This window comes from Bubalus bubalis, chromosome 3 (genome assembly GCF_019923935.1).
Source record: "Bubalus bubalis isolate 160015118507 breed Murrah chromosome 3, NDDB_SH_1, whole genome shotgun sequence".
Classification (NCBI taxonomy): domain Eukaryota; kingdom Metazoa; phylum Chordata; class Mammalia; order Artiodactyla; family Bovidae; genus Bubalus; species Bubalus bubalis.
Genome location: NC_059159.1, coordinates 144,247,089 through 144,261,700, shown reverse-complemented (window position 1 = coordinate 144,261,700; position 14,612 = coordinate 144,247,089). Strand labels below are relative to the sequence as shown.

Below are 14,612 nucleotides of genomic sequence, written 5' to 3'. Positions count from 1 at the left end.
TGAACTATAGGTACAATCCCTGTAGCTTCTCCCAGGTGGAGGTTTTATGGGATGTTCTGAGTGAGATCACCTGCTTCTAAATACCTGTTACAGCCATGGGGGATCATGAGCAAGGCCATACTGCCTCATGCTTGAAAATGTTATAAATTGGGGTAAATTTACTTTTGACCTTATAAAGTCACACTATGTTGTTATATTTGGTGCTTCCTCTGCCTCCTTTGCCCATTCCTCCTCCCAGAGAAGGGCTTTTACTAGAGGACACATTGGGGTACTGAAAATCTTGCATTCCCAGAAAAGAATGAGTACTCTTGTGACACAGCAAAGCCAGGGATAAGTTACTGCATTGTCACTTGCATCCTGCAGCCTGGATAGACAGGGGCTCATAATCCCTTTCTCTCCCCCAAGGCACCTGGGTCTACGGATAAATACAAATGGATCTAAGGAAATGTCCTTTGGTATAAGTCAACCGTTTGCTGAGTGACAGACTGTGTTAGAACATTTACTCTTTAATCTTTACAGATAAAACCTTGTAACATGTTATACTGGACCCATGCGTCATCAGTTTCAAAGTCTATAAAGTACAAATATGTAAAAGGTCTTTAATCACATAAAGATGAGTGTCAAGAAACTGTTATACAGTGTGGAGGTCAGTATCTTCACTTTTCTTGTTTCCTCCAATCAGAGTCAACAGAAGGAGAGGGAGAAGAAGAAGAATCCCATTCATTTAGTTTTATCATCAACTAACTTTCACTGAATGCCAAAGCAGAATGAACTAACTGTATTTTGAGGGACGACTGGGATAAATAAGATAGGTCCTGATGGCCTAGATGAAAAAGAACAAAATTACAACAAGTGTTGTTAAGTCAAAAGGAAATGGAAATTTTTCTGTGGTTTTCATTTGACCATTTTTCCTGAGCACCTGTCACTGGGAAGAGGCTGGTTGAAAGTCTAGGTTCTGCAAGTCAGACTGCATGGGTTCAAATTTATCCTATCTTAAGCTGATACCAACTTAATTTCAATTGCATTAAACCACCTTTACAGCTCTGCTATCACCCTTTATTTTATTGATGTTATAAATTATATCTTTATATGCCATGTATTCATTAGCAGAACAGTTATAATTATTTTTATGCTCTTGTCTTTTAAAATTGTATAGAAAACAAGAAGAATTATAACTCAAAGTTAAAATACTGATTTTGATATTTGTCTATGTATCAATTGGAATGGGTGAATTTAATTCAGATGACTATTATATCTCTACTGTGGGCAAGAATCCCTTATCAGAAATGGAGTAGCCCTTGCATTACACAAGAGTCCAAAATGCAGTACACAAGAGTCTGAAACTCAGTACTTGGGTACAGTCTCAAAAACAACAGAATGATCTCGGTTTGTTTCCAAGGCAAATCATTCAATATCACAGTAATCCAAGTCTATGCACCAACCACCAATGCTGAAGAAGCTGAAGATGAATGGCTCTATCAAGATCTATAAGACCTTCTAAAACTATCACCAAAAAAAGATGTCCTTTTCATCACTGTGGACTGGAATGCAAAAACAGGGAGTGAAGAGGTATCTGGAGTAACAGGCAAGTTTGGCCTTGGAGTACAGAATGAAGCAGGGCAAAGGCTAATAGAGTTTTGCCAAGAGAACATACTGGTCATACCAAACACCCTCTTTCAACAACATAAGAGAAGACTCTGCCCATCACCAGATGCTCAATACTGAAACCAGATTGACTATATTCTTTGCAGTCGAAGACGGAGAAACTCTATACAGTCAGAAAAACAAGACTGGGAGTTGACTAAGGATCAGAGCATAAACTCCTTATTGCCAAATTCAGACTTAAATTGAAGAAAGTAGGGAAAACCACGAGGCCATTTAGGTAGGACCTAAATCAAATGCTATGATTATACACTGGAAGTGACAAATAGATTCAAGGGATTAGATCTGACAGACAGAATGTATGAAGAACTATGGATGGAGATTCCTAATACTGTACAGGAGGCAGTAATCAAAACCATCCCCAAGAAAAAGAAATGCAAAAAGGCAAAATGGTTGTCTGAGGAGGCCTTACAAACAGCTAAGAAAAGAAGCGAAGTGAAACACAAAGGATAAAAGGATAGATATACCCATCTGAATGCAGAGTTCCAAAGAAGAGCAAGGAGAGACGAGAGAGCCATCTTAAGTGAACAATGGAAAGAAACAGCGGCAAACAACAGAATGGGGAAGACTAGAGATCTCTTCAAGAAAATTAGAGATACCAAGGGAACATCTCATGCAAAGATGGGTATAATAAAGGACAGAAACGGAATGGACCCAACAGAAGCAGAAGACATTAAGAAGAGGAGGCAGGAATACACAGATGAATCGTACAAAAAAGGTCATAATGATCCAGATAACCATGATAGTGTGATCACTTACCTAGAGGCAGACATCCAGGAGTGTGAAATCAAGTGGACCTTAGGAAGCATTACTACAAACAAAGCTAGTGAGGGTGATGAATTTCAGTTGAGCTATTTCAGATCCTAAAAGATGATGCTGTTAAAGTGCTACACTCAATATGCCAGCGAATTTAGAAAACTCAGCCACAGGACTGGAAAAGGTCAGGTTTCATTCCAATCTCAAAGAAGGGTAATGCCAAAGAATGTTCAAACTATAGCACAATCGCACTCATCTACAATGCTAGTAAAGTGACAGTCGCTTAGTTGTGTCTGACTCTGCAACCCCACGGACTATACAGTCCCTGGAATTCTCTAGGCCAGAATACTGGAGTGGGTAGGCTTTCCCTTCTTCAGGGGATCTTCCCAACCTAGGGATCAAACCCAGGCCTCCCACATTGCAAGCGGATTCTTTACCAGCTGAGCCACAAGGGAAGCCCACCATGCTAGTAAGAGAATGCTCAAAATCCTTCAGTCTAGGCTTTAACAGTGCATGAACCGAGAACTTCCAGATGTACAAGTTAAATTTACGAAAGGCAGAAGAACCAGAGATCAAATTGCCAACATCTGTTAGATCACAGAAAAAGCAAGGGAATTTCAAAAGAAATCTACTTCTGCTTCATTGACTACATTAAAGGTTTTGACTGTGTGGATCAAAACAAGCTATGGAAAATTCTTCAAGAGATGGGAATACTAGATCACCTTTCCTGCCTCCAGAGAAACGTGTACACAGGTCAAGAAGCAACAGTTAAAACCAGACATGGAACAATGAACTGGTTCAAAATTGGGAAAGGAGTATGTCAAGGTTGTATATTGTCACCTTGCTTATCTGACGTCTATGTAGAGTACATCACATGAAATGCTGGGCTGGAGGAAGCTCAAGCTGTAATCAAGAGCGCTGTGGGAAATATCAATGATCTCAGATATGCAGATGATACCACCCTAATGGCAGAAAGTGAAGAGGAACTAAAGAACCTCTTGATGAAAGTGAAAGAGGTAAGGGAAAAAGCTGGCTTAAAGCTCAACATTAAAAAACTAAGACCATGCCATCCAGTCCCATCACTTCTTGACAAACAGATGTGGAAAAAATAGAAACAATAACAGACTTTATTTTCTTGGGCTCCAAAATCACATAAACAGTGACTGCAGCCATAAAAATTAAAAGATGCTTGCTTCTTGGAAGAAAGCTATGACCAACCTAGACAGCATATTAAAAAGCAGAGACATCACTTTGCCAACAAAATCCATATGGTCAAAGCTATGGTTTTATCAGTTACATACTGATGTGAGAGTTGGACCATAAAGATGGCTGAACACCAAAGAATTGATGCTTTTGAACTGTGGTACTGGAGAAGACTCTTGCAAGGAGATCAAATTAGTCAATCCTAAAGGAAATCAACCCTGAATATTCATTGGAAGGACTGATGCTGAGGCTGAAGCTCCAATACACTGGTCACGTGATGTGAAGAGCTGACTCACTGGAAAAGACCCTGATGCTGGGAAAGATTGAGGGCAATAGGAAAAGGGAGTGACAGAGGATAAGATGGTTGAATGGCATCATCAACTCAGTGGACACGAGTTTGAGCAAACTCTGGTATATAGTGAAAGACAGGGAAGCCTGGCGTGCTGTAGTCCATGAGGTTGCAAACAGCTGGACAGGACTGAAGGACTGAACAACAATATGACTTTGAGTTACCAGAGTCCCTTCATCTGAAATTGAAACTCTCTCCCAGACCCTTTACATATCAATAGAACAGAATAAAGAGCCCAGAAATAAACTCATGCACCTGTAGACAATTAATCTATGATAAAGATGGCAAGAATATATAATGGACAAAACAGTCTCTTCAACAAGTGGTTCTTGGAAAAGTGGACAGCCACATGTAAAACAATGAGAACAGAACATTTCCTCACCAACAACAAAAATAATCAAAATGGATTAAAGACCTAAATGTAAGTACTGAAATCATAAAACTCCTAGAGAACAATCTATGACATAAACTGTATCAACTGTTTTTAGATCAGTTTCCTAAGGCAAGGGAAATAACAGCAAATATAAACAAATGAAACTTAAACTTACAAGGTTTTGCACAGCAAAGGAAACCATTGACAAAATGAAGACAATGACCTAAGGAGTGGGAGAAAATATTCCCAAATGATATGACAATGGGGTTATTATCCAAAAAATATAAATAGCTCATACAACTCAGTATCAAGAAAACAATGTCAAAAAAAAACCAAACAACCCAATCAAAAATGGGGCAGACAACCTGAAGAGAAATCTCCCTAAGAAGCTAACAGGAACCTGAAAAGATGGTCAGTGTCACTAATTATTAGGGAAATGCAAATCAAAGCCACAATGAGCTGTCAGCTATGACCTCTTAGAATGGCTGTCATCACAAGACCACAAGCAACTGTTGCCAAGAATGGCGTGAAAAAGGAATCCTTGTACACTACTGGCAGGAATGTAAATCGGTGCAGCTACTATGGCAAACAGCAGGGAGATTCCTCCAAAAACTAAAAATAGAACTATGATATGATCCAGCAATCCCACTTTTGTGTATATATCTAAAAAAAATGAAAACACTAATTTGAATAGATTCACGCACTCCAATGTCCATATTAGTATTAACTACAATAGCCAAGATATGGAAGCAATCCAGTGTCCATCAACATACAAATGGATAAAGATGTGGTATACATATAAGAATAGATTATCGTTGTTGTTCAGACACCCAGTCATATCCGACTCTTTGTGACCCCATGGACTGCAGCACACCAGGCCTCCCTGTCCCTCACTATCTCCTGAAGTTTGCCAAGTTCATGTCCATTGCATCAGTGATGCCATCCAGGCATCCTCTGATGCCCTTTCTTCTTCTGCCCTCAATCTTTCCCAGTACCAGGGACCTTTCGTATGAGTTGGCTGTTCGCATTAGATGACCAAAATACTGGAGCTTCAGCTTCAGTATTAGTCCTTCCAACAAATATTCAAGGTTGATTTCCCTTACGATTGACTGGTTTGATCTCCCTGCTGTCCAAGGGACTTTCAGGAGTCTTCTCCACCATAGTTTGAAGGCATCAATTCTTTGGTGCTCTGCCTTCTTTATGGTCCAACTCTCACAACCGTACATGACCACTGGGAAGACCACAGCCCTGACTATACAGGGCAGGCAGAGTAATGTCTCTGCTTTTCAACACACTGTCTAGATCTGTCATAGCTTTCCTATGGATTATTTCTCAGCCATAAAAAATAATGAAATTCTGCCAATTACAGCATCATGGATGAACCTAGAGAACATTATGCTTAGTGAATTAAATCAGAGAAAAATAAATACTATATGATATCACTTAGATGTGGAACCTAAGAAATAAAACAAATGAATACATATATAGGAAAACAGAAACACAATTACAGAAATAGAAAACAAACAAGTGTTTACCAGTGGGGTCAGGGAAGGGGATAGGGACAAGATAGGGTAATGGGATTAAGAAACAAACTACTGTATATGAAACAGATTAGCAACAAGAAGATATTGCATAGTGCAGGGAATTATAGCCATTATCTTGTAATAACTTTCAATGAAGTATAATCTGGAAAAATATTGAATCACTATCTGTATACCCAAAACGAATATAATACTGTAAATCAACAATACTTTGTTTATAAAACACTATAAAGTTATATGTCAGTTACACTGCAATAATAAAAATAAAAAATACAACTTTAAAATACACTAAAATGAATTAACAGTTGATCATATGACACAGAAGAATGGATCAATGAGCTGGCAGACACAGCTGTGGAAATCACTGAAGCTGAACAGAAAAAAGAAAAAGAATAAAAAGTAAGAAGGACAGTGAGACCTCTGAAACTACATGAAACATACTAACATTCACATTATAGGGGTCCCAGACAAAGGGGCAGAGGCCATATTTGAAGATTTAATAGCCGAAAACTTCCCTAACTTGGAAAAGGAAAGATATTCAGGTCCAGAAAGTACAAAAAGTTCAAACAAGACCAACCCAAACAGGAGCACACCAAGAAACGCTGTAATTAAAATGTCAAAAATTAAAGAGAAAGAGAAAAAGGAAAAGCAACAAGTCATATACAAAGGCAAATCCACAATGCTATGAGCTATGTGGAGAAACCGTGCAGGCCAGAAGGGAGTGACACAACATACCTAAAGTGACGAAAAGGAAAAGCCTACAAGCAAGAATATTCTAATCAGCAAAGTTTCATATAGATCTGGAGAGATCAAAAGTTTCACAGGTAAGTAGAAGCTAAGAGTTCTGTGCCACCAAACCAAATTCTAAGAAATGTTACAGAGACTTTTCTCTGTGAAAAAGAAAAGGTCACAACTAGATACATGAAAATTACGGAAGGAAAAAATCTCTCTGGTAAAGGCAAATATACAGTAAAGGTAGTAAATCAACCATGTATAAGGCTAGTAGGAAGGTTAAAAGACAAAAGTAGTAAAATTATGTATATCCATAATAGTAGTTAAGGGATACACAAAACAAAAAGATATAAAATAAGATGTAAAAAATAATAAACATTCTGGGGGGGAGAGTAAAAATTTAGGGTAGTTGAGTGTGTGTGAACTTAAAAGATCAGCAACTTAAAATAATCATGTACATAGACAGTTGTTTAGTCGCTAAGTCATGTCTGACTCTGACTGTAGCCTACCAGCCTCCCCTCTCTCCATGGGATTTCCTGGGCAAGAATACTGCAGCGGGTTGCCATTTCCTCTTCCAAGGAATCTTCTTGACCCAGGGATCGAACCCGTGTCTTCTGCCTTGGCAGGTGAATTCTTTACCACTGAGCCATCAGGGAAGCCCCGTAAATAGAGTGCTCCATTAAATCTTATAGTAGCCACAAACCAAAAATCTAAACATATGGAAAAAAGAGAAAGGAATACCAACATAACACAAAATATACCTATCAAATCACAAAGAAGATAACAAAAGAAGAAAGGAATAAAAAAGAACTACAGAAACAACCACAAAACAAGAAAATGTAAAGGAGAACATATCTATCAGTAACTACATTAAAAGTACATGGACTAAATGCTGCAATCAAAAGACACAGAGTGGCTGAACAGATACAAAAACAAGAGCCATCTATATGCTACCTACAAGAGGCTCACTCTTGAGTTATAGACACGCAGACTGAAACTGAGGAGATGGGAAAAGATACTCCTTCCAAATGCAAAGGAAAAGAAAACTGGGATAGCAACACACACCAGAAAAAAACAGACTTTAAAACAAAGATTGGGGGGGAACACATGTATACCTGTGGCGGATTCATTTTGATATTTGGCAAAACTAATACAGTTATGTAAAGTTTAAAAATAAAATAAAATTAAAAAAAAATAAATAAAACAAAGATTGAAGGAGTGACAAAGACATTACATAGTGATCGAAGGATCAATTCAAGAAGGATGTATAACAATTGTAAATACATATTCATCTGGCAAAGGAGCACCTACATATATAAAGCAAATATTAACAGACAGAAAAGGAGAGACTGATAGTAACACCATTAATAGTAGGAACTTGAACATCCCACTGACATTCCTGGGGTTAGTGAACATCCAGAGAGAAAATGAATTTTAGGAAACACTGGTCTTAACATATTATACCAGATGGACTAAATAGATAAAGATAAAATATTTCATCCAAAAGCAGAAGAATGACCTTTTTTTCAAGTTTGCATGGAACACTGTCCAGGACAGACCATATGTTAGGCAACAAAACAAGTAAATTTAGTAAATTTAAGATTGGAATCATATCAAGCATCTTTTTCTGACCATAACTATAGAGACGAGAAATCAACCAGTTAAAAACAAATCTGCAAAAACACAAACATGTGAGTTTAAACAATACATTATTAAAAAACAATGAATCACTGAAGAAATCAATGAACAAATAAAAATATACCTGCAGACAAATGAAAATGGAAACACAATGATCCAAAATTTATGGGACTCAGTAAGAGCAGTTTCATGGCTTATACCATTACAAGCCTCCCTCAAGAAACAAGAGACACAAGCAAAAAACCCAAATGAACAACCTAAACTTAACTTTCACCTCAAGGAACTAGAGAAAGAACAAAACTGAAAGTTAGTGAAGGAAAGAAATGAACATCAGAGCAGAAATAAATGACACAGAGACTAAAAAATTTGAACAAATCAATGAAACTAGGAGCTGGTTCTTCAAAAGGTAACAAGAATTGATTTAGCCAGATTCTTCAAGGAAAAAAAGAGAGAAAACTAAAATCAATAAAATCAGAAATGAATATGGAGAAGTCATAACTGACATCACAGAAATACAAAGGATCATAAAAGATTACTCACAATTATACACCAATAAAGTGAATAGCTAATGAATAAACAAATTAGTAGAAATGAATCTCAAGACTGAACCATGAACAAATAGAAAATTTGAGCAGACTAATTAGTAGTAACAATATTGAATTGGTAATCAAAAAACTACCAACAACAAAGAAGTCTAGGACCAGACAGCTTCACAGATGAATTCAACATTCAAAGAAGAGTTAACACTATCTTTCTCAAACTACTCACATTTTGAACTCATTCTATGAGGTCAGCATAGCCCTGATACCAAAACCAGACAACAATATCATAAAAATCACAGGTAATATCACTGATGAACACAGAAGCAAAAATCCTCAACAAAATGTAGCAAACTGAATTCAACAACACGTTAAAAGGATCATACGTCATGATCAAGTGAGATTTATCCCAGGGATGCAAGGGATTCAATATCTGCAAATCAACTGATGTGATATACCATGTTAACACACAGAAGAATAAAAATTATATTATTATCTTAATAAATGTGGAAAAAGCTTTCAATAAAATTTAATATCCATTTATGATAAAAAAAACTCAATAAACTGAAAATAGAGGGAACATGCCCCAACATAAAAAAGGCCATATATGATAAGCCCACAGCTAACAATATACTCATACCCAAGTTAAAGGGGAAGAAGTAAAGCTCAGTGTTTCTAGATGATGACACTATATACAGAAAATCCTAAAGATGCAAGAAAAAAAAATATTAGAGCTCATCAATGAACCTGGTAAAGCTGCAGAATACAAAATAAATATACAGAAGTCTGTTGCATTCTATACATTAACAATGCTCTATTAGAGAAATAATAAAATCCCATTTACAATCGTATCAAAAAGAATAAAATATCTAAAATAAATTTAACTAAGGAGGTAAAAGAATTGTATTCAGAAAACCTTCAGACAATGATGAAATGGACTGTTTAAGAAAGCTGGGTTTCCATGCTTTATGATCTGGTGCAAACAACCGCTGTAAGAATATTTTGCCAGTCTGATTTCCCACTTACTTATAAAATTTATGAAATGATTTGTTCAGTTTTGATCCAGGAGCACATGTTATAGGTCAGTCCCTCTTTGTGTACAAAGTATGGGGCAGGAATCAGTTTTAGAGTCAGCACATTAATTTCCTGCAATGATGTACTCTGGTCTACTCGCATGTCCTGAAGTTGCTGATCCCATGCTGGAAAATTCTCTATGCTCTCCTGTTGACTCTGGATTGTGGCCTTTCTCTGCTGGTCCCTTCATCATAAAAATCCTTTCATGAGTTTCTTAAAACTTCTGATCTACTAGTAGTGGCCTTTTCAACTTTCCTCCAGGAGTAGGGATTTATTCTCTCTTCTAAATTAATCTTGTCACAATAATGAGATTTTGAGATGGAGGGGAAATAAATGACTAATAGCCTGCCATTTGGATTTAAAAGTTCAGGGTTATCTTAAATAAAAATTTAAAAAATTTTTACAATGTTTTCCTTATCTTCTAATCACAGTCACATTACAGGCAACCTAAAAATTTCAGGAGCATTTTTAGATTAAAGCATTTACAGGTCACATCAAATTCTGTCACCATTACCTGTCAATTGCTTGAAGATCATTGGCTGGATTCCACGTAGGATCAAATAATACAACCACATTGGCACCAACAAAATTAAGGCCTAGTCCACCAGCCCTGGAGTAAATTAAAAAAAATAGCACATTAAAACAGTAAAAATAAATTTTGCTCTGTAACTCAATGATGCCAAGTTTCTATAACAAAATAAATACAGTATTACATTAACATTATAAAAGTAAGGTAATTAAAACACAAATATGCCACAAGGAAAATTGCTATGGAACATTTTTTTTTTTTTTTTTTGGTACCACTCTAGAATATTCCTGAAGAACTATGGACAGAGGATAATAACATTGTATAGGAGGCAGTGATCAAAACCATCCCAAAGAAAAAGTAATACAAGAAGGTAAAATGGTTGTCTGAGGAGGCTTTACAAATAGATGAGAAAAGAAGAGAAGGGAAAGGCAAAGGAGGAAAGATATACTCAAGTGAATGCAGAGTTCCAGAGAAGAGCAAGGAGAGATAAGAAGGCCTTCTCAAATGGACAATGCAAACAAATAGAAGAAAACAAAGAATGGGAAAGATTAGAGATCTCTTCAAGAAAACTGGAGATACCAAGGGAACATTTCATGCAAGAATGGACAGGATAAAGGACAGAAATAGTAAGGACCTGACTTACTATTTCAGAAGAGTTTAAGAATAGGTGGCAAGAACACAGAGAACTACTCAAAAAAGATCTTAATGACCCAGAAAACCATGAAGGTATGGTCACTCACCTAGAGCCAGACATCCTGGAGTGTGGAGTCCAGTGGGCCTTAGGAAGCATTACTAAGAACAAAGCTAGTGGAGGTAATGGAATTATAGCTGAGCTATTTCAAATCCTATAATATGGTGTTATTTGGTGTTAAAATGATGGTGTTAAAATGCTACACTCAATATGTTAGCAAATTTGGAATACTCGGTAGTGCCCACAGGACTGGAAAAGGTCAGGTTTCATTTCAATCTCAAAGAAGGGCAATGCCAAAGAATGTTCAAACTACCATATAACTGCACTCAGTTCACATGCTAGCAAGCTTATGCTCAAAATCCTACAAGCTAGGCTTCAGCAGTATATGAAATGAGAACTTCTGGATGTACAAGCTGGGTTTAGAAAAGGCAGAGGAACCAGAGACCAAATTGCTAACATTTGTTGGATCATAGAGAAAGTAAGGGAAATCCAGAAAAACATCAATCTGTGCTTCAATGACTATGCTAAAGCCTTTGACTGTGTGGATCACAGCAAACAATGGAAATTCTTAGAGATGGGAATACCAGACCACCTTACCTATCTCCTGAGAAACCTGTATGCATGTCAAGAAGAACAGTTAGAACCAGCCATGGAACAACGGACTGGTTCAAGACTGGGAAAGGAGTATGACAAAGCTCTGTATTCTCACCCTGCTTACTTAACTTCTATGCAGATCACCTCATATGAAATGCTGGGCTGGATGAAGCTCAAGGTGGAATCAAGACTGCCAGGAGAAACATCAACAACCTCACATATGCAGATGATACCACTCTAATGGCATAAAGTGAAGTGGAACTAAAGAGCCTCTTTTTGAGGGTGAAAGAGGAGAGTGAAAAATCTGGCTTAAAACTCATCATTCAAATACTAAGATCACAGCATATGGTCCCATCACTTCATAGCAAACAGAAGGGGAAAAAGTGGAAGCAGTGACAAATTTTCTTTTCTTGGGCTCCAAAATCACTACAGCCAGTGACTGCAACCATGAAATTAGAAGACGCTCGCTCCTTGGAAGGAAAGCTATAACAGACTCAGACAGTATATTAAAAAGCAACAAAATCCCTTTGCCAGCAAAGGTCCGTATAGTCAAAGCTATAGTTTTTCCAGTAGTCATGTACAGATACGAGAGCTGGAGCATAAAGAAGGCCGAGCACCAAAGAACTGATGCTTTCGAATTGTGGCACTGAGAAGATTCTTGAGAGTCCTTGGACTGCAAGAAGATCTGACCAGTCAATCCTAAAGGAAATCAGTCCTGAATATTCATTGGAAGGACTTATTCTGAAGTAGAAGCTCCAATACTTTGGCCACTTGATGCAAAGAGATGACTCATTGGTAAAGATCCTGATTCTGGGAAAGATTGAAGGCAAAAGAAGCAGGAAGCAGAGGATGAGATGTTTAGAGACCATCACTGACTCAATACACATGCATCTTAGCAAACTCTGGGAGACAGTGAAGGACAGGAGAGCCTGGCGTGCTGCAGTCCATGGGGTTGCAAAGAGTTGGACATGACTTAGTGACTGAACAACAAGAGTAACAGAATATCTCTAAGAAATTGGAGCATTAGAGCTCATTTAAGTAGGCTGTGCTGGTTTTTACATTTTTTGGATACTCAAATACTATTATCTAGGATTTTCCTAACGTAACTTTTAAAAACTGCTAATATACTCTAGCTAAATAAATATACACACTTAAAAAATGTACTTGTCTTTATTCCTCTAAGTGCAGCTGAAAACCCTGGACATTATATATAAAATGAAACACAAGATTATGAAAGCTGGAGGGAACACAGATTGGTTACAGACCACAAGAGGAACGACATGGCAGGGAGTTTCCTGGCTGTATTTTTGCCTAATATATCCCAGATTGGAATACCAGAGTGGGTTTCCATGCCCTTCTCCAGGGAAATCTTCTCAACCCAGGGATCGAACCTGGGTCTCTTGCCTTGCAGGCAGATTCTTTACTGTCTGAGTCACCTGAGAAGTTCCTTGGGAGAAGCCAGTGAACTGGAAATGCCAAGAGAAAACAGTCACAGACCAAAAAAAAAAAAAAAAAAAAGAAAGAAAGAAACCTAAGAAAAGCCTCTTCCTTTAGGCAAAGAACCAGGAAAGGCATAGAGTTTTAAGACAGAAAAATGAAGACAATAACCAGCCTATTATTGCAAACACCATAGAAAAAAAAAAATCTGTGGCCCTAACCCTAACTTGGTCATCCAAGACCTCATGAGTGGGGAGACTAAATTTCCATCTTTGCCTGACAGTAAAGAGGTGCCTCTCATTCTCATTCAGGTGGTGTCCGGGAAGACTGATAAAGGAGCTGGAACTTTTGACTTCTGCCAAGCTATAACCAAGGTCCCCTCTGTAGTGTGGGGAAAGCCATGCAGAAGTAGCAATAAAGTGCCTCAATCTCAGGATATCAACACAGGCCAAGCAAGAGACATGGATTTCTACCTCATGTGTCTGGCATGGTGTATGGCTAAAATAGAAGTTTTACATAAGACACATAGTCTCAAAACATAATACTCAAAACATAGAGTATACAATAAAAAATTACTACTCTTATCAAGATCTAGGAAAATCTCAATTTCTATGAGAAAAGACAATTAACATGGATAACACTGCAAAGAATCAGATGTTCGAATTATCTGACAAGGATTTAAACGCAGCCACAATAAAAATGCTTGAAATATGCTTGAAACAAATAAAAATATTAGGTCTTAGCAAAGAAAGAGAGGATACCAAAAAAAATTTTAGAACTGAAAAATAACTGAATAACAAAACTTGCTGGTTGGATTTGATACTACAGTGGAGATGATAGACAACAGAATCAATAAACATAGGAGCAGGTCAATATTATTTGCCCAATCTACACAACAGAAAGAAAATGTCTAGAAAAAAAAAAAAAGTCTTAGAGGCCTGAGAGACAGAAATAAAAGAACTAATACTTGTACCAAGAGAAGAGAGAGTGACATTGAATGAAAAGGTACTGAAAGAAATACAGCTGAAAACTTCCCAAATTTGGGGGAAAAGATAAACCTATAGAATGCAAAAACTGCATGAACTCCAAAATGATAAACCCAAAGAAAACTATGTTTAGATATAGTGTAATTCAGTTCAGTTCAGTCGCTCAGTTGTGTCCGACTCTTTGCGACCCCATGAATCGCAGCACGCCAGGCCTCCCTGTCCATCACCAACTCCCGGAGTTCACTCAGACTCATGTCCATTGAGTCAGTGATGCCATCCAGCCATCTCATCCTCTGTCGTCCCCTTCTCCTCCTGCCCTCAATCCCTCCCAGCATAAGGTCTTTTCCAATGAATTAACTCTTCACATGAAGTGGCCAGAGTATTGGAGTTTCAGCTTTAGCATCAGTCCTTCCAAAGAACACCCAGGACTGATCTCCTTTAGGATGGACTGGTTGGATTTCCTTGCAGTCCAAGGGACTCTCAAGAGTCTTCTCCAACACCACAGTTC

The 14,612-nt window shown here is 37.6% G+C and overlaps 1 protein-coding gene across 4 annotated transcripts in view; it reads right to left on the bottom strand.

The window, feature by feature from the left end:
- ERCC6L2 (ERCC excision repair 6 like 2) overlaps positions 1 to 14,612 on the bottom strand; it is a 152,664-nt gene that overhangs the window by 63,695 nt on the left and 74,357 nt on the right. For all 4 annotated transcript variants that reach the window (XM_006063073.4, XM_006063074.4, XM_025282007.3 and 1 more), the window contains one exon: positions 10,382 to 10,477. In XM_006063073.4, coding sequence (XP_006063135.3) covers positions 10,382 to 10,477 — 96 coding nt within the window. The remainder of the gene's footprint in view (positions 1 to 10,381; positions 10,478 to 14,612) is intronic.